At 43.4% G+C, this 21,521-nt stretch overlaps 1 protein-coding gene across 1 annotated transcript in view; it reads right to left on the reverse strand.

The window, feature by feature from the left end:
* LOC124720202 overlaps positions 1–21,521 on the reverse strand; it is a 114,574-nt gene that overhangs the window by 62,150 nt on the left and 30,903 nt on the right. The window contains exon 4 of the mRNA XM_047245525.1: positions 14,354–14,534. Coding sequence (XP_047101481.1) covers positions 14,354–14,534 — 181 coding nt within the window. The remainder of the gene's footprint in view (positions 1–14,353; positions 14,535–21,521) is intronic.

Raw genomic sequence — 21,521 nt, forward strand, 5'->3', positions numbered from 1 at the left:
GCGGTCGCACGCCTGGAGCGCCGCCGACTGTGTGGCGGAGGTGGTCTTGATAAGGACGGACCCTGAACGCATCTTGCCGAGAGCCTCGATTTCCCCGAAGACGTCCTCAATGTGCTGAACAAAGAACATGGGCTTGGAGGTGGCGAACGTCCCCCCATCGGTTCGAGAACAGACCAAATAGCGGGGGAAGTACTTCGCCCGAAGCCGGCGGGCCTGTCCCTCCTCCCAGGGAGTGGCCAGGGGGGAAAGGGCAGGAGAACCAGAACTAGAAACGGTACCTTTTCTTTTGAAAGACTCGGCCGCAGAGCGACCTGATACGTGTTGATGTTTCATCTGCGAAACGTCCGCCCCGATACCACCCACTCCGACCAGGGGCTCTCCCCACGGGCGCCACCCAGCCGCAGCAAGGGCCACCTGGCAGGATGACCATTGCCAGGAGTCCTGATGCCCCAAGGAGACGGGCATCTACTCCTTGGCCGACGTGGGGAGGGTGCAGCTCAGGTATCGGCAGTACGATCCCTGTGTTGTCAGGGGGCTACAACCTAGAGGGTACATGACGACCCCACCACAACGGGCTGGCTACCGTGCTGGATTTCTGGTGCCATGGAAAGTCCATCATGATCGCTGGTGCAGATGGAGATGCACTATGGGCGTAACTTTGACAACCCATCAGGCGTTTAGGCTCAATTTGAGGAATAGTGGGTACGGTTACAACGCCGGTGCAATGCTGAGTGCCAAGGTCTTAGTGCACTTAGGACCAGTGGTACACCATGTAAGGTGTCCTTCCCCAAAAGGCTCGTACTTCTGTAGAATTTTGAAAAATGGAGGTCAAACCCCAAGGGGGACCATTACATGGAAGGCCGAAACGGTTGAAACTCCTTTTAGTCGCCTCTTACGACAGGCAGGAATACCTCGGGCCTATTCTTACCCCGGACCCGCAGGGGGGAATCAGAAGGCTGACAAATGACAGTCAAATGCCTGCGACAGTGTGGGCACTCCGGAACACACGGCGTGGGACCGTGCACTCCACAGAGATGCAGAGGGTACCGGTCCCCGGGCAATGCAGACTCCGGCACCTGAATCAGTTCTGATGAACCAGTAGATCTGGTAAATCTGAAAGTAGTGCAACCACAATATCCAGAAAGATTAGGCAAATACCTTCCCGTACGTCGTCGTCACCTAGCATTCGGTGACAGATCGCAGTTCCGAACTACCACAAATGACCACCGTCGGCAAGTACGGTGGCAATCCATTGTTTTAGAGAGGCACAGAAGTATTACTTTCAGGTCACAACTGGCAAAAATTGAGAGAATTTTGATGACACAACAGTATGCCACAGACAGTCTACATTCTCACGTGTTACCGCACGTGAAACATTACAGTGGTGCAAATTTTCAACAAGACAGTATTTGTCCACACAAGTCACATCCGTACAAACTGTCTGTGTGATGTTGAGATCCTCCCACAGCCAGCAACATACAATGGTCTGTCCACAATACAACACACGTGGGTCCAGGTTGGACATCAGCTGCCAGTACCCAGCATATCAGAGCTCAGTTACAACAACTGTGGGCCAGCTTCTCTCAGGAGAGTGCTCTATCACACCCATTCCAAAAAAGATCAGCGCAATCATCCAGGCCGATGGTGTGCATCGTCATTCTGATAAGTGGACTCATGCTGCCAGATTTCCTGTAGAGTTGACTCATTTTTGTAATCACCAAAATAACTTCACATTTCCTCTCAATCCGGGAAGTTTCGTGTTATCTGCATCTCCACTTCTCGGTGTATCACCTTCTTGTCTCGGTCAGTATAGTTGGGTAGTTAGCTAAGGGAAGGCAGAACGACCCATCTCCCAATGTTAATTTTAGTAAATAGAAGGAACATTTTTTTCTAAAACCATTAAACATATTGCTCTGAAATTTGGACTACATATTCAGTGAATCTTTCTCTACAAAGTTATACTGCCATGTTAAGAAATATTTATTGGTTTTTGTTTTACAATTTTTTTAAACAGATGCTAATTTTTCTCTCTAAAATTTTGCACCGTTTCATCTATAACTCTTGAATTACACAATATTTTTTTTACTTACAATTTGTTATAAAAACGAAGGAAAACAAGTAAACAATATTGTGTATAAACTTCATTGATATACTGTTAGCAGTTTTTGAGAAAATGTTCCTCAAAGATGGAAATTTCCAAGTTACGGGAAATGGCTTCCGAAGTTTTTTAATAAATTCCTGCCCCATATGACAGATTATCAGCATCCTCTTCTTTTTCCAGTGTTAGTTTCCTTTTCACTGGTCTTTTCTTCCCTTTTTCTGCATGTTGTAGGCTTTTGTCTCTTCTTCCTGCACCTCATAGTCTTTCTTCATCAATTAGGTGCATTGTGGAAATAGTGTTGTGTCCTGGTTGGAAACCTAAACGTTTGAGCACTTCACATTTGATAATGTTTCCTTCATTGTATGTTGCCACTGCATGATACACTCCAAAATGTAATGTTTTTATCTGTACAAACACTCTTTTGGGAATCCTAATCCAAATTAAATTATTTACACTTTCATTTGCATTTTGTGTTTTCCCGTGTAAACACTATTCCAATAAACTTGGCTGTGATAAATCTCTAAATATGGGCTTCATTACATCAATTACAGCATTTGGCAAATTGTTTTTATGGGCATATTCCTTTCCTGATTGGTACTTACACCATGAGTCATCACCTGTGGGGCACAGTGCATGTTGTAGGGCTCATTTGTTGATGCAGTATGAAAAAATAATGCCCATACTGCTCTCCTCATATGCTCAATGCTTCTTGTATGTTGCCTAATTGCACGCCCATAATACCTCTGCAATCTATCAATTGCTTCATTTGTCAATCTTCCTCTTCCTCCAAGGGTCCTACCATCACTAAGCTTTTGGGATCCTAATGTCTGCTTTAGTTTGCACAAGCGAGCCCCATGCGCTTCTGCACATGTACAATGCACTCCCGTTTTTTAATGTGAATTTCATTGCCATAAGATTTGAGTTCCTCTACAGCTTTATATCCCTTAGAATCACAATCTCCTAGATAGTGTATCGTACATTATACCACTCCTGTGATTTGGAAAAAATTGCTTTCACTCCCTCTACTTCCATCGCTCCACTGTGCCATGAAAATTTGCTTTACAAATTTCACTACGTTCGTCCTTGGTATTGCCCTGACATCTACAATGTTTTGAGAGAATAGCAACGTCAATTACTTTGCAATTGTCTCCACTAGTAGCTGTCAACTCCATTTAGAGATTTATGACTTCTATGTTGCCATAATCCATCTAAAGCAACAGTTAAATCTCTACAATTTCCATTATCTGTCACAACTTCTTCAACTGCTTTCTTCATTGTTGCTTGAGCAATATCTTCAGCAGAAGATCCCACCTATTCATTATAAAATCCAAACTTGGTTGGTGGTATTAGCAAGTTCATAATTCTACGTAAAATTGTCCCTGCAGCACTGCCCCGCCAATGAAACGCAAGCCATACACTAGCCCGACATTTATATCGTATGCCTTCTTTCCAGTATTACCACTACGAGGAATACTGTTAGAATTAGAAAACAAAACTTCTGCAGCACATCTGTTACACTTCAATAACATTTTACATGCCAAACCAATGTGTGAAGTAATTTTCAATTCCAGTCCTCTTCGCAAACTTGGCATAATACATTATATTTCAAAATATTAGAGAGCAAGGAAATGTTAATTATTTCATTCACATCATGACTGTCACTTTCATAGTCTTCAAATTTTTCTTTGCCGTCAGAATGTTTCTTGCTGGAAGAAGTTCTATCACATTCATTTGGAGTAGTTGGCGAAGCGGCCTGAGCAGCGCCTCCCTTCGAAACAACGAAAGATTTTTTCTTCCACTCGTTGTGCCTTTTCATAAACACTCGATTACTGAAATGGGGCATACCGATATCCACAAACCAAATACGTACAACAGGTACGAGCTAACTTCGCCAAATACTCGAACTTGAACAGCTAAACACCACAAAGCAAACTCCACAGGTCAACACACACGGTATAGCGTTTATGTTTACCGATATGAACAGTCACTTGTCACAGACAAAGCCATACAACATTGTAAAACAAAACACTGTCTAATCCCGCAAAGACACCCTGCCTGCAGCCAGCGAGTGGCACCGTCAGAAGTGACACACCGAGTCGCTACAACTGTTTACGCGGCGTGTCAACTTTGCAGCGATAAAAAAACACACTTAGAATTCACTCAGAAGGGTGAAACTTTATTTGTTTTATTCAGAAAACTCCAAATAATTTTATAATGAAAAAAACCAAAAAACGTTAGTTTTGTCATTTTCATCATTCCGGCTCCCGTCAAGGGTTTCATAGCAGTAAAAAGAAGGTTTTATTTACCTTTCTTGTTTCCCGATTATAGTGCTATATCTTTTGCAGTCTTTTCATAGTATCACTATTTTTCTATTTTTGTAATGTCAGTAAGTATCAGGTATAATAATTAGTACACATACATTTTATCACATAAAACATCTGAGTTGTATGGCTTTTGTTAGATTTCCAGATAACAGGCTGTAATTGTGAAGAATGAATGAATAAGTAAATTTTGAAGATTTATGATGATCTGCTTTATTCTGATAATGTATTTGTTTTGGAATCATTAAGTCCTCAGCCATGCTTTGTTTCTTGTCTTTCAGGTGTCAACTCTAGGCATTTTGGAACTCACAAAACAATTACCCAGAGAAATTGTTCTTTTAAATGGGTTCTTCAGCTGATCTTCCCAGCAGTATTTCATCACACTCTTTCTGCTGCTCCTGTTCTTGGAAGAAGATTCTTCCACGCTTCCTCAGTTTCCATTGAAAACTGATGCAATTTCTTCTTCTTCTTCTTCTTCTTCTTCCCCCCCCCCCCCCCCCCCCCACCCCCCCACCCTTCAAATTCTGAATTTTTCCCTTTACTTGTTAATGTCCCCTTCAATACCAAAGAAGGAAAGTTGCTACTCACCACATAGCGGAGATGCTAAGTCGCAATAGGCACAACAAAAAGATTCACACAATCATAGCTTTTGGCGATTAAGGTGTTTGTCAGCAGTAGACACACATGTGCGCGCGCACACACACACGAACGCACGCGCGCGCGCGCACACACACACACACACACACACACACACACACACACACACACACACACGTCTGCCATCTCAGAGAGCTGAAACCACACTGCAGTATGATTTCAGTTCTCTGAGACTGCAGACATGTGCACAAGTTGTGTGTGTGTGTGTGTGTGTGTGTGTGTGTGTGTGTGTGTGTGTGTGTGTGTGGGCGCGCACGCGCGCGCGCGCGCATTTGTGTGTACTGCTGACAAACACCTTAATGGCCGAAAGCTATAATTGTGTGAATCTTTCAGTTGTGCCTATCACGACTCCGCATCTCTGCAGGTTGGGAAACAGGGTCGAGATTGTCGTCATGACACAGAGCATTTTGAGGAGGAAGGTTTACTTTAACAACAGATTTTACCAACCTAAGACTGCGTGCCTAGTATGGATTAGGGCATTTTATGCAGAAGTAGCGAAGGTTCATGAAAGCCCTTTATAGAGATGGCCGTCTTCAAAAGCAGTGTTTATTTGCACAAAATAACTATGAAATTAAACTAAAGCTACTGTTACACAACACAATGAGCAGAATGAAGGCCGCTACTACAGCCATTCAACCTCAGACTGTTTAAGTTGCCACAACTGTAAACAGAATACAGTCAACAGGAGATGTCCCGAACAGCGCCAACACCAAACAGAAGTACGCAAGAAGCATTCTTGTTCTTAAAAATAAAAATGATTACAGTATATTTAATTAAGAATTCTGATACAAGATGCACCCTTAGATTAAACTTCATTATGAGTAGGCGGTAAAATTTTTCTATTCTACCTTTTCCATGTATTGACTGCTTCTTTGAACACAACAAGAGAGATGTAATTCTAACAATGATCCCAAAAAAACAGTACCGTTCTGTTAATAATAGGCAAACAAAAACAAGTGAAAAAGGCATATTCTTTAATAACTTAAATCAGTCAAATGATTAGAGAAGATGGGAAATGTATTTCTGTCGAAGAAAAAATGACTATTCCACAACATATAGCTTCGCATGTTTAATTAGCAGAGGACATAGAACTTTCCGCTTCCATGCCGAACACAAGTGGGAGAAATCGGTGCAACATGTGAGACAGTCAGGTTCTATGGCAAAAAAGCGTAATTACATACAGTCATCAGCACATGATCATTTGGGTAAACACATTGCAGAGTGGTTTGATAGCATGAGTGTGTTGGGAAAGCCGTTTGATTGCAATATACTGAGAGAAAAGGCACTTTAGCTTGCTGCAAAAATGGAGGTCACCAACTACACAGTATCAAATGGTTGGATCAATTAATTTAAAATTTGTGATAACATTGTTTACGACCAACTGTGTGGTGAAAGTGTAAGTGTTGGTAGTGGAACTGTACACCAATGAAAAAAAAAAGAACTGCAAAATATCTTGAAAGATTATGATCAATAAATATATTTAATATTAATGAAACTGTCTTTTTTGTAATGTATTTCCAAGTAAGAACTTATATTTTAACAGTGAGATATGCCATGGTAGAAAAATGAGTATGCAGAAGATAACCGTTTTACTTATGGTCAGTGCTGATAGATCTGAAAAATTACCTCCTTTGGTAATGGGTAGATTTAAAAAGCCAAGGTGTTTCAAAAATGTGAGAAGCTTGCCCACTAATTATGATTCCAATAGCCACGCATGGATGACTAGTCTCATCTTCACGTCCACCATGCACGCACTGGATGCTAAAACTGTGACAAACAACAGAAAATAATGCTGCTACTCAAACAGGAGTGCAGCATGTCCAGACTTTCTGCAGCTCGGAAACATTAAGTTTGTGTTCCTGCCTCGTGGTTGTACGAGTGAGCTTCAAACGTTAGATCCGGCAATTATCGTTTCATTTAAATGGAAATATAGAAAAATTCTTGTGCAGAAGGCTGTATTTATTTACGATAATGGCACGAGCCCAAAATCTGCGGCCATATAACTTTTGGATGCTAAGCACTATGTCACCAAACCAGGGATGGATGTGACTCCTTTAATTAGCCGACCGCGGTGGTCGAGCGCTACTAGGCGCTCAGTCCGGAACCGCGCAACTGCTACGGTCGCAGGTTTGAATCCTGCCTCGGGCATGGGTGTGTGTGATGTCCTTAGGTTAGTTAGGTTTAAGTAGTTCTAAGTTCTAGGGGACTGATGACCGCAGATGTTAAGTCCCATAGTGCTCAGAGCCATTTGAGCCATTTTTTTCCTTTAATTATTTTTAACTGTTTCATGAAAGCACGATTTAAATTCACAGAAAACACACAGGAACAAATGACAGAAGACTTGTCTGAACCTACAGATTTTTCTGTGATACGTATTTCATCCACGTTGTTGGTGTTGATGCTTCTGTCATCACTTCAGAGGTGTCAACAGTAGACAGCATCATTACCTAACATTCTGAAGAAGGGAAGAGAGAGGTGATGATGATGATGATGATGATGATGATGATGAGCTAGAACAAGCAGTAGAGAAGCTATGGAATCTTTTAACATTTTGAGGCAGTACATTGGTAGCACATCAGGTGACGATAACACGTTTGGGGCTTTGTATACTGTGGAGATAGAATCAGAGCTAATTCTTGTTAGAAAGAAACAAAAACAATGACTTACTTCAGATTTTTTAAACAAAGAAACATTAAATTATTTTAAATTTGTTTTTATAACAATGTAAAGAGAATGACAGTAAGAGTAATTTATATATTTTTACTTGCTGTGTGTTCTATGCTTTCCTGTATTTTACACTTTTTTTGGGACAGTCTGCTGAAAAGTGTAAAATGGGAGTATTACTGTATCTGAGTATGTAGGAGAAGCTTAGTAGTTTAATTCTGTTCTGCAATCAAATTGTACAAAAGATGTTTAGCCATAAGATGATTTTTCTTTCTATGTAATATTATGTCTGAACTAGTCTCTATAAAACAAAGATGCTGCGACTTACCAAACGAGAAAGCGTTGGTAGATAGACACAATAAAAAACACACAAATTTCAAGCTTTTGCAACCCAAGGTTGCTTCATCAGGAAACAGGGAAGGAGAGGGAAAGACGAAAGGATGTGGGTTTTAAGGGAGAGGGTAAGGAGTCATTCCAATCCCGGGAGCGGAAAGACTTACCTTAGGGGGAAAAAAGGACGGGTATACACTCGCACACACACACACACACACACACACACACACACACACACACACACACACACACATATCCATCCACACATATACAGACACAAGCAGACATATTTAAAGACAAAGGGTTTGGGCAGAGATGTCAAGTCGAGGCAGAAGTGCAGAGGCAGAGATGTTGTTGAATGACAGGTGAGGTATGAGTGGCGGCAACTTGAAATAAGCGGAGATTGAGGCCTGGTGGATAACGGGAAGAGAGGATATATTGAAGAGCAAGTTCCCATCTCCGGAGTTCGGATAGGTTGGTGTTAGTGGGAAGTATCCAGATAACCCGGATGGTGTAACACTGTGCCAAGATGTGCTGGCCGTGCACCAAGGCATGTTTAGCCACAGGGTGATCCTCATTACCGACAAACACTGTCTGCCTGTGTCCATTCATGCGAATGGACAGTTTGTTGCTGGTCATTCCCACATAGAATGCGTCACAGTGCAGGCAGGTCAGTTGGTAGATCACGTGGGTGCTTTCACACGTGGCTCTGCCTTTGATCGTGTACACCTTCCGGGTTACAGGACTGGAGTAGGTGGTGGTGGGAGAGTGCATGGGACAGGTTTTACACCGGGGGCAGTTACAAGGGTAAGAGCCAGAGGCTAGGGAAGGTGGTTTGGGGATTTCATAGGGATGAACTAACAGGTTACGAAGGTTAGGTGGACGGCGGAAAGGCACTCTTGGCGGAGTGGGGAGGATTTCATGGAGGATGGATCTCATTTCAGGGCAGGATTTGAGGAAGTCGTATCCCTGCTGGAGAGCCACATTCAGAATCTGATCCAGTCCCGGAAAGTATCCTGTCACAAGTGGGGCACTTTTGTGGTTCTTCTGTGGGAGGTTCTGGGTTTCAGAGGATGAGGAAGTGGCTCTGGTTATTTGCTTCTGTACCAGGTCGGGAGGGTAGTTGCGGGATGCGAAAGGTGTTGTCAAGTTGTTGGTGTAATGCTTCAGGGATTACGGACTGGAGCAGATTCGTTTGCCACGAAGACCTAGGCTGTAGGGAAGGGACCGTTTGATGTGGAATGGGTGGCAGCTGTCGTAATGGAGGTACTGTTGCTTGTTGGTGGGTTTGATGTGGACGGACGTGTGAAGCTGGCCATTGGACAGGTGGAGGTCAATGTCAAGGAAAGTGGCATGGGATTTGGAGTAGGACCAGGTGAATCTGATGGAACCAAAGGAGTTGAGGCTGGAGAGGAAATTCTGGAGTTCTTCTTCACTGTGAGTCCAGATCATGAAGATGTCATCAATAAATCTGTACCAAACTTTGGGTTGGCAGGCCTGGGTAACCAAGAAGGCTTCCTCTAAGCGACCCATGAATAGGTTGGCGTACGAAGGGGCCATCCTGGTACCCATGGCTGTTCCCTTTAATTGTTGGTATGTCTGGCCTTCAAAAGTGAAGAAGTTGTGGGTCAGGATGAAGCTGGCTAAGGTAATGAGGAAAGAGGTTTTAGGTAGGGTGGCAGGTGATCGGCGTGAAAGGGAGTGCTCCATCGCAGCGAGGCCCTGGACGTGCGGGATATTTGTGTATAAGGAAGTGGCATCAATGGTTACAAGGATGGTTTCTGGGGGTAACGGATTGGGTAAGGATTCCAGGCATTCGAGAAAGTGGTTGGTGTCTTTGATGAAGGATGGGAGACTGCATGTAATGGGTTGACGGTGTTGATCTACGTAGGCAGAGATACGTTCTGTGGGGGCTTGGTAACCAGCTACAATGGGGCGGCCGGGATGATTGGGTTTGTGAATTTTAGGAAGAAGGTAGAAGGTAGGGGTGCGGGGTGTCGGTGGGGTGGAGGTTGATGGAGTCAGGTGAAAGGTTTTGTAGGGGGCCTAAGGTTTTGAGGATTCCTAGAAGCTCCGCCTGGACATCAGGAATGGGATTACCTTGGCAAACTTTGTAGGTGGTGTTGTCTGAAAGCTGACGCAGTCCCTCAGCCACATACTCCCGACGATCAAGTATCACGGTCGTGGAACCCTTGTCCGCCGGAAGAATGACGATGGACCGGTCAGCCTTCAGATCCCGGATAGCCTGGGCTTCAGCAGTGGTGATGTTGGGAGTAGGATTAAGGTTTTTTAAGAAGGATTGAGAGGCAAGGTTGGAAGTCAGAAATTCCTGGAAGGTTTGGAGAGGGTGATTTTGAGGAAGAGGAGCTGGGTCCCGCTGTGATGGAGGACGGAACTGTTCCAGGCAGGGATCAATTTGGATAGTGTCTTGGGGAGTTGGATCATTAGGGGTAGGATTAGGATCATTTTTCTTCGTGGCAAAGTGATACTTCCAGCAGAGAGTACGAGTGTAGGACAGTAAACCTTTGACGAAGGCTGTTTGGTTGAATCTGGGAGTGGGGCTGAAGGTAAGGCCTTTGGATAGGACAGAGGTTTCGGATTGGGGGAGAGGTTTGGAGGAAAGGTTAACTACTGAATTAGGGTGTTGTGGTACGTCCGTCCACATCAAACCCACCAACAAGCAACAGTACCTCCATTACGACAGCTGCCACCCATTCCACATCAAACGGTCCCTTCCCTACAGCCTAGGTCTTCGTGGCAAACGAATCTGCTCCAGTCCGGAATCCCTGAAGCATTACACCAACAACCTGACAACAGCTTTCGCATCCCGCAACTACCCTCCCGACCTGGTACAGAAGCAAATAACCAGAGCCACTTCCTCATCCTCTCAAACCCAGAACCTCCCACAGAAGAACCACAAAAGTGCCCCACTTGTGACAGGATACTTTCCGGGACTGGATCAGATTCTGAATGTGGCTCTCCAGCAGGGATACGACTTCCTCAAATCCTGCCCTGAAATGAGATCCATCCTCCATGAAATCCTCCCCACTCCACCAAGAGTGTCTTTCCGCCGTCCACCTAACCTCCGTAACCTCTTAGTTCATCCCTATGAAATCCCCAAACCACCTACCCTACCCTCTGGCTCCTACCCTTGTAACCGCCCCCGGTGTAAAACCTGTCCCATGCACCCTCCCACCACCACCTACTCCAGTCCTGTAACCCGGAAGGTGTACAAGATCAAAGGCAGAGCCACGTGTGAAAGCACCCACGTGATCTACCAACTGACCTGCCTGCACTGTGACGCATTCTATGTGGGAATGACCAGCAACAAACTGTCCATTCGCATGAATGGACACAGGCAGACAGTGTTTGTCGGTAATGAGGATCACCCTGTGGCTAAACATGCCTCGGTGCACGGCCAGCACATCTTGGTGCAGTGTTACACCGTCCGGGTTATCTGGATACTTCCCACTAACACCAACCTATCCGAACTCCGGAGATGGGAACTTGCTCTTCAATATATCCTCTCCTCCCGTTATCCACCAGGCCTCAATCTACACTAATTTCAAGTTGCCGTCACTCATACCTCACCTGTCATTCAACAACATCTTTGCCTCTGCACTTCTGCCTCGACTTGACATCTCTGTCCAAACTCTTTGTCTTTAAATATGTCTGCTTGTGTCTGTATATGTGTGTGTGTGTGTGTGTGTGTGTGTGTGTGTGTGTGTGTGTGTGTGTGTGCGCGCACGCGAGTGTATACCCGTCCTTTTTTCCCCCTAAGGTAAGTCTTTCCGCTCCCGGGATTGGAATGGCTCCTTACCCTCTCCCTTAAAACCCACATCCTTTCGTCTTTCCCTCTTTCCTGATGGGGCAATAGTTTGTTGCGAAAGCTTGAATTTTGTGTGTGTGTTTGTGTGTCAACATGCTGTATTTCATGTCGGCTTGGCTCACGACCGCTACAAGCAACCATGCACGTACCTGCATTTGCTAATCTTATAATTTATTACGTTACTTATCGTTAATTTCTACATTTACTGTCACATATGTATCTGTCTCTGACAATTAATATTATTCCTCACCTAACAGTGAAAGTCCTAGCCTTTTCATTAATTTCCTTAGCTACTTTGCTTGCTATTCTCAATAAACTTACTTTATTTGTAACTGGTTTCCTAACCACTGATACTGTACACTTTCTTGTCTTGTCACTGATTAATTACATTACATATTGTGAAGCAGTGGCAGGAGAACACACATATAAAAAAAGGATTCACGTATGCAGGGCTTTGGAGCCAGTGGCTTCTTCTTCTTCTTCTTCTTCTTCTGGTAGAAGGGCTGGAAGAGGGGTGAAGGAAAAGGACTAGAGAGGTTTAGGAGAAAGGTAAGAGTTCAGAAAAGTCACCCTGAACTTCAAGTGAGGGGAGACTTACCAGATAGGATCAGTCTTTCCTCCTCATCCCACCTAGTAAGTCCCCCCTCACTCGGAGGTCAGGGTGACTTTTCTGAACTCTTACCTTTCTCCTAAACCTCTCCAGCCCTCTTCCTTTGCCTTCACCCTTCTACTGGAAGGAGCCACTTTCTCCAAAAGCTTCCATACATAATACCTTTTTTGGGTACGTTTGTTCTCTTGCCGCCGCTTGGTGAGTATATTTTTTTTATCTATCCAATTACATTATATGCTAAAAAAATCGATTATTTTCATTTTCAGATTACCTACTGTGAGACTGACAGCAGTTTATGTATGGATCCTCACACTGATCTATGGTGTTTCAAAGATTTATGTGGACCATAATCACCATGTAAATACTGTACTAATATTCTATTGTCTCACTAGCCTGATTTACCAAAATATGTGTACAAATTTTGTAAAGATTCATTTGCACTAATGCATGCACAGAGAGTTCACGATTCTGAGGAAAAATACATGTACAGTAAACGTCCATATACGAATGAGACGTAAACTCGACCAGAATTAGGAAAGCTAAATTAATCCTGTCTTTGACTGATGATGTTTGACATTCTGCACCTGAGCAGTGGTTTTTTATGACACATATCTTTCAGCTTATACTGGATATCTCCCTCAAGAGTCACCAGGTGAATTTTCTCCGCATTTCGGCAGATATTTGCAACTTTGTATTTGCACTGTGTAACTGGATCATCCTAAACAATTACTGCTTGTCATATCTTCCATTTTACACCCAGTAGCAACAGAAAGTGTCATTTCATTTGCCATCACAAATAACAGTACATTTAAATTGGACTTTTACACCCGCATTCAATAGATCACACCCACATTAGTCTAGTCCGATATTCGTGTTATCTGTACGAATTGACAGAGACAGTAAAACACGAGGAATAAACAGCAATCCAGCAGCGACTCTATTGCACTGCAAGCTCAATGGTAGTAGACGGCAGTGGCCAGGGCGGTGCTGGAGTACTGGTTGTTCTTAACATTTTACTGCCCCTGTTAATGCACATCGATGCAACAAACATTGCACTAGACTAATCTGGGAGTGCTTATTCAATGGGCACATAAAATTCCACTACAGTAATCATTTTCACTATAACAGGGGAAAAACCAATGTTTTCCGTCAACACTTGACAACGGATCACAAATGTCATTTGTCTGGGACGATTCCAGCTACACAATGCAAATATGTGCTACGGAAACAACTTTGGTACTGTGTGCGTGGGTGGCGGGGAGGAGGGGGGGGGGGGGGGGGCGACTATGTTCCACATCTACTCCTAAACCACTGGATCAATTTCAAGCAAACTTGACACACATCACTTACTGTTAGGTGACAATCACTGTGGTGATAAAGCAGAAATGAGGTGGTGAACTGAGAGAGGGGAGAAGAGGGGCAGCAGGAGATGGAGAGAGAGAGAGAGAGAGAGAGAGAGAGATAGAGAGATAGAGAGAGAGAGAGATAGAGAGAGAGAGAGAGAGAGAGATAGATAGAGAGAGATAGAGAGAGATAGAGAGAGATAGAGAGAGAGAGAGAGAGAGTGGAAGGAGAAAATGGAGAGACAGAGGGGGAAGGGGAAGGAGAAGAAGATGGACAAAGAAACGGGGAGGACAGGATGGACAGAGGCAGGAGAGAGGAGGAGATTAGGATGCACATCCAATTCCCATACATATTAAAAAAGTACTTTTTCTTTCGTGTTCTTTCCGTGACCGAACCACAGCAAAGTGCGGCTGGGTACAGCTAGTAGATTAATAAAAATGTGATGTGACGTATAAAGTTCGTGAGGATACGGCCACTTTACAAGGTTGCCATACCTGGTATAGGGTGGGTAGGCAGGGAGCGGCATATCGCCACTGCCACTGACAGTGGTGGCATCGGCAGCCTGCAGTACTCGGTGTGCGGGCACGGCCGCTGCGAGGCCCTGCCGGAATGGCCACTCCATTTGTTGCAGGCAGCGGAAATTGGCGTTCTCCGACGTGTTGTCGTATCGTGGATCTGCAACCGGCAGACACAGTAATCATTAAGCAGACAGGTCGTTCAACTACACACAAAGACATTCAGCTTCGTCGAATGTAAAATCTTAGAGGATGAGAAAATTTTTCTTCAATTATCAGCTGCACCGTGACACTATCACTGCAACATTTCACAGAGTTTCCTACTCATTGTCTTCAGGTTAAGTTTCGCGTCCGTGTACAGTCTGTTCCTTTACAACACTGGACTCTCCTGTTGACGGCCCAGTGGGTGGGGTAAACGTGCGCCTCTGGAAGAGATTGTGGCCGACGGTGTGGAGGCCCCCGGTGGGGCATCAGCCCGGTGCAGCTCGCCTATTCTGCCCACTGCCTCCACCTCTTTCTTATCGGAGCATTCCCAACTTATTTTCGTGGCATCCCGTAGAGACTTCAGCTCAAAACTGCCATCCCATTTGACAAGAGTGTTTTGTAATCGTATTTAGTGCCCCTCCAACGGTCAAATCCCACAACCCGTAGGCACAGCACGTGACCTCCGTGTGTTCAAAAACAAACCCTCGACCTTCACTGACACTTATCTCTGCCACTGTAGACTCGAACGGACAACGGCACCGTGCTTCGTCGACAGTGTTCTGGGATTCGTCGTCACAGAGGTAGCGGAAACACGAGTACGTGATGATCTCGCCAACTGGAATGTATGTTTGCAACTGAGTTGTGCACGTAATGTGCTGTTAGCAATAATAAGTCAAGTACACTCGTGTGAAACTCGCAGAGGCAGTGAGTGGAATGAATAGGCAACTTGAGGACCTCCACCACCAGGCACTCCACACACACGACTCCTCTTCTGGAGGTACGCGACTGGCTCACACACTAGACTTTCAGGAAAGGAGTCCGCAGTCTAGCAACTACACAGGCACGCTTCTGCACGTGAACTCGGCACTTCAGCTGCAGCTGACGAATATAAAACTCGTCAGAAGCTTGTGATAACACAATTCCACGACTTGGCTGATGGCCAAAGAGGATTGCGGGTTTTCTCTGCAAATTTCATTGACGACATACTGTGTGACAGGTTGGTGGGTGGCACAGTGCTCCTCTTCTGTACCTTCTTAGGCCTGTGTGAAGACACGTGTACCTTTGAGGGTCTAAAATACTTTTTGTTTTGTGTCTTACTTTATTTATATTGCAGCACAAATCGCTTATTAACTGAGTATGTACATTTTCTTCTACATGAACTGTGTTTACATTAAGTAAAATGTCATACTACGACATACTGATGACGAAGTGCAGGTTTATTTGGTTTTCTCAGTTATAACCAAGCAAAATTACAGCCTGTGCCATCATTACTTATGAAACTAGTGCTGGGATTCACCCAAATCCATCCACGCTTTCTTTCATTAACTTTGGAAGTAAAACAGACCCCTCTAAGTCTAAATTACATAAAATTCGTGCTCAACATTATGCAGAGTAGACCTCTTAGAACCATTTTCTTTGATGTGGATAAAATTTTGTGACTGGACTGTCACACATACTTCACACCTGGTTCACACTTGACTGAAAGGGTGCAAACACAAGTAAATCAACATTTGCAGACAATTTGTCAGTGTTCACTGTTCTCGGTTTCTATCTGTGAACAAGTGTTTACACTGCAGGAATGGATGAGAACATGAGAAAACCAGGATAGCCTATAAATGCTTTTTGGATCTTGTAACATTCAAATGAAGAGGCAGTTAGGCAAAATGTTACTTTGACTAATGAGAAAGAACTGTATGCCTTTATAGGAATCCTGATACTTATGGGGGGGAAAAAAAGGACAATTCTGTCAGTGTATACGATCTTTGGTCGGACCTAATGGGTCGGCCAGTTTACAAGGGTATTATGGCAAGAGAACCTTTCGAGGAACTTATTGCAACCGTAAGGTTTGATGACAAAAGTACCCAACAGCTAAGAAGGGAAGAACACAACTTCACAGTAATCCTTGATGATTTTAACAAAGTGAATGATAGGTTTCCACTACTGTATAAACCAAGGGTCCACCTCACCATTGATGAGATGCTGAGCTTGTTTAGAGGGCGCTGCCCCTTTGAAGTATTTATGAAGGATAAACCGGGCAAGTATGGCATCCTTATACGCATGATGTCCGATGCAGTTGGCAGGTATGTCTCGAATATGGAACCCTGGGCAGGTAATGTTCAGAATTTGTCGAAAGAAGAACGGGGTTACGCAGCTGTCGTCAAACGTCTGGTAGCACCTGTGAAAAATACTGATCGAAATATTACTACAGACTGATACTACACATCAGCAGTGGGGGGTCACATGACTGCCAGTTCTACAGCTCTACACCACAGTAAGTGCTTCAAAGTCGCCAGAGAACTCTTTTTAAGATTGTGATTAATAATTTGTCCAGTGAGCTTATCTCACTGTCAAAGTGATAGACCTGACTGACATAACCCAAAACAATAGTATAATCAGGCAATAAATTGCTTGGTGCCAACCTCACAGTATGTATATTTACTGAATTCTTCATCTACAACTTTACTCTACAAGCAACTGTATTATATGTCGTGAGGGTACTTTGGACACTGCATTAAATACCCCCCTTTGTCTGTTTCAGTCAAGAACGGTTCACAGGAAGAATGACTGTCGGTAGGCTCCCGTGTCAACTCGAATCAATTAAAGTCACCTTCTTAATCTTCTCACGATATATACAAAACGAGGAAGCAATATGTCGGCTGACGCTCACAGAATGTACGCACACTTAATATTACGAACAAACCACACTTCGGTGCTGAACGCCTCTTTAGCAGTTTCTGCCACTGGAGTCGGGTGGCATCTCTGTGACGCTTTTGCGTCTTCTTAACGAACCTGTGATGAAATGCACCAGTCTTCTTAGAACTTCTCTATTTCTTCTATCAATCTTATCAGTAAGGGTCCAAGAAACACTAGCAACGTTCAAGTACTGGTCGAATGAGGAGTTTTTAAGGTACATTCTTTGTGGTTGGACTGGATTTCCTGATAATTCTTCCAATGAATCACAGTGTGGCATCTGACTCACCTGACAACTTGTATGCAGTTGTTCCACTTTAAATCACTCTGTATGCATACCAAACAGATGTTTCATGACTAACTGTTCCAGTGATTCTCAGGCTATTATATAATCATTCACTAATGAGTCTTTATGTCTATTTATGCACTATACGGCTGAAAGCAAGGGGAAACTACAGCCGTAATTTTTCCCGAGGACATGCAGCTTTACTGTATGATTAAATGATGATGGCGTCCTCTTGGGTAAAACATTCCGGAGGTAAAACAGTCCCCCATTTGGATCTCCGGGCGGGGACTACTCAAGAGGACGTCGTTATCAGGAGAAAGAAAACTGGCATTCTACAGATCGGAGTGTGGAATGTCAGATCCCTTAATCGGGCAGGTAGGTTAGAAAATTTAAAAAGGGAAATGGATAGGTTAAAGTTAGATATAGTGGGAATTAGTGAAGTTCGGTGGCAGGAGGAACAAGACTTCTGGTCAGGTGATCACAGGGTTATAAATACAAAATCAAATAGGGGTAATGCAGGAGTAGGTTTAATAATGAATAAAAAAATAGGAGTGCGGGTAAGCTACTACAAACAGCATAGTGAACGTATTATTGTGGCCAAGATAGACACAAAGCCCATGCCTACTACAGTAGTACAAGTTTATATGCCAACTAGCTCTGCAGATGATGAAGAAATTGATGAAATGTATGACGAGATAAAAGAAATTATTCAGGTAGTGAAGGGAGACGAAAATTTAATAGTCATGGGTGACTGAAATTCATCAGTAGGAAAAGGGAGAGAAGGAAACATAGTAGGTGAATATGGATTGGGGGGAAGAAATGAAAGAGGAAGCCACCTTGTAGAATTTTGCACAGAGCATAACTTAATCATAGCTAACACTTGGTTCAAGAATCATAAAAGAAGGTTGTATACATGGAAGAATCCTGGAGATACTAAAAGGTATCAGATAGATTATATAATGGTAAGACAGAGATTTAGGAACCAGGTTTTAAATTGTAAGACATTTCCAGGGGCAGATGTGGGCTCTGACCACAATCTGTTGGTTATGAACTGCAGACTGAAACTGAAGAAACTGCAAAAAGGTGGGAATTTAAGGAGATGGGACCTGGATAAAATGAAAGAACCAGAGGTTGTAGAGAGTTTGAGGGAGAGCATAAGGGAACAATTGACAGGAATGGGGGAAAGAAATACAGTAGAAGAAGAATGGGTAGCTCTGAGGGATGTAGTAGTGAAGGCAGCAGAGGATCAAATAGGTAAAAAGACAAGGGCTAATAGAAATCCTTGGGTAACAGAAGAAATATTGAATTTAATTGATGAAAGGAGAAAATATAAAAATGCAGTAAATGAAGCAGGCAAAAAGGAATACAAACGTCTCAAAAATGAGATCGACAGGAAGTGCAAAATGGCTAAGCAGGGATGGCTAGAGGACAAATGTAAGGATGTAGAGGCTTATCTCACTAGGGGTAAGATAGATACTGCCTACAGGAAAATTAAAGTGACCTTTGGAGAAAAGAGCGCCACTTGTATGAATATCAAGAGCTCAGATGGCAACCCAGTTCTAAGCAAAGAAGGGAAGGCAGGAAGGTGGAAGGAGTATATGGAGGGTTTATACAAGGGCGATGTACTTGAGGACAATATTACGGAAATGGAAGAGGATGTAGATGAAGATGAAATGGGAGATAAGATACTGCGTGAAGAGTTTGACAGACCACTGAAAGACCTGAGTTGAAACAAGGCCCTGGGAATAGACAACATTCCATTAGAACTGCTGATGGCCTTGGGAGAGCCAGTCATGACAGAACTGTACCATCTGGTGAGCAAGATGTATGAGACAGGCGGAATACCCTCACACTTCAAGAAGAATATAATAATTCCAATCCCAAAGAAAGCAGGTGTTGACAGATGTGAAAATTACCGAACTATCAGTTTAATAAGTCACAGCTGCAAAATACTAACGCGAATTCTTTACAGACGAATGGAAAAACTGGTAGAAGTGGACCTCGGGGAAGATCAGTTTGGATTCCATAGAAATGTTGGAACACGTGAGGCAATACTAACCTTACAACTTATCTTAGAAGAAAGATTAAGAAAAGGCAAACCTACGTTTCTAGCATTTGTAGACTTAGAGAAAGCTTTTGACAATGTTGACTGGAATACTCTCTTTCAAATTCTGAAGGTGGCAGGGGTAAAATACAGGGAGCGAAAGGCTATTTACAATTTGTACAGAAACCAGATGGCAGTTATAAGAGTTGAGGGGCATGAAAGGGAAGCAGTGGTTGGAAAGAGAGTGAGACAGGGTTGTAGCCTCTCCCCGATGTTATTCAATCTGTATATTGAGCAAGCAGTAAAGGAAACAAAAGAAAAATTCGGAGTAGGTATTAAAATTCATGGAGAAGAAGTAAAAACTTTGAGGTTCGCCGATGACATTGTAATTCTGTCAGAGACAGCAAAGGACTTGGAAGAGCAGTTGAACAGAATGGACATTGTCTTGAAAGGAGGATATAAGATGAACATCAACAAAAGCAAAATGAGGATAATGGAATGTAGTGAAATTAAATCGGGTGATGCTGAGGGAATTAGACTAGGAAATGAGATACTTAAAGTAGTAAAGGAGTTTTGATATTTAGGGAGTAAAATAACTGATGATGGTCAAAGCAGAGAGGATATAAAATGTAGACTGGCAATGGCAAGGAAATCGTTTGTGAAGAAGAGAAATTTGTTAACATCGAGTATAGATTTCAGGAAGTTGTTTCTGAAAGTATTTGTATGAAGTGTAGCCATGTATGGAAGTGAAACATGGACGATAACTAGTTTGGACCAGAAGAGAATAGAAGCTTTCGAAATGTGGTGCTACAGAAGAATGCTGAAAATTAGATGGGTAGATCACGTAACTAATGAGGAGGTATTGAATAGGATTGGGGAGAAGAGAAGTTTGTTGCACAACTTGACTAGAAGAAGGGATCGGTTGGTAGGACATGTTGTGAGGCATCAAGGGATCACAAATTTAGCATTGGAGGGCAGCGTGGAGGGTAAAAATCTTAGAGGGAGACCGAGAGATGAATACACTAAGCAGATTCAGAAGGATGTAGGCTGCAGGGCTGCAGTAGGTACTGGGAGATGAAGAAGCTTGCACAGGATAGAGTAGCATGGAGAGCTGCATCAAACCAGTCTCAGGACTGAAGACAAAAAAAGCACTATACATTACATTTATTTTACTGACGGTCATTTGCCCATCCCTGGAATAAGTGTTGGTCCTCTGCAGGTGTTCCTCCTTTCTGCTACTAGTTTCTAGAACAGCAGTGTCTCCGTACACAATAGAATCGACAGTGAACAGCCGTGTGGTGCTTCCCGTCTCAATCACTGGGTTCTTTATACACACGGTGAACAGCGAGGATCCCGTAACACTCCACTTGCGTATGACCAAAGTTCTCAGTTTCTGAAATTTCTCTCCGTTAACAATGACAAGCTGTGTTCTGTTTGCTGAGGCTCTAATGACAAATAACATAAAACAGTAGTTTAATGAAAATACTGTACGGATGTGGCAATACAATAGGAGCAATTATGTTGAAAAAATTAAATGTGTCACACCGTGAAGCACCAGTCCACTATTTACCGAGCTTTCTGGAACGTTCACCACTTAACAGGCACTAAAATTTTACTTTCATTCTGTTCTGAACCGATGTTCGACAACAACATCAATATGAAGTTCGACTTGCATTCCAGGCACACTCTTCGGATGACAAGTTTGGGGAGCAAGCAATCCGGTCAGGAATCTGTACATTCCTCACGGCATTCGTTCTGATAACTACAGAGTTAGGGTCTCACATTATCTTGCCATTTGAAACTTCGTGGCAGATTAAAACTGTATGCCGGACCGAGACTCGAAATCGGGACCTGTGCCGAGTTCGAGTCTCGATCCGGCACACAGTTTCAATCTGCCGGGAAGTTTCGTATCAGCGCACACT

Source organism: Schistocerca piceifrons, chromosome 11, assembly GCF_021461385.2.
Source record: "Schistocerca piceifrons isolate TAMUIC-IGC-003096 chromosome 11, iqSchPice1.1, whole genome shotgun sequence".
NCBI classification, from domain to species: Eukaryota; Metazoa; Arthropoda; class Insecta; order Orthoptera; family Acrididae; genus Schistocerca; species Schistocerca piceifrons.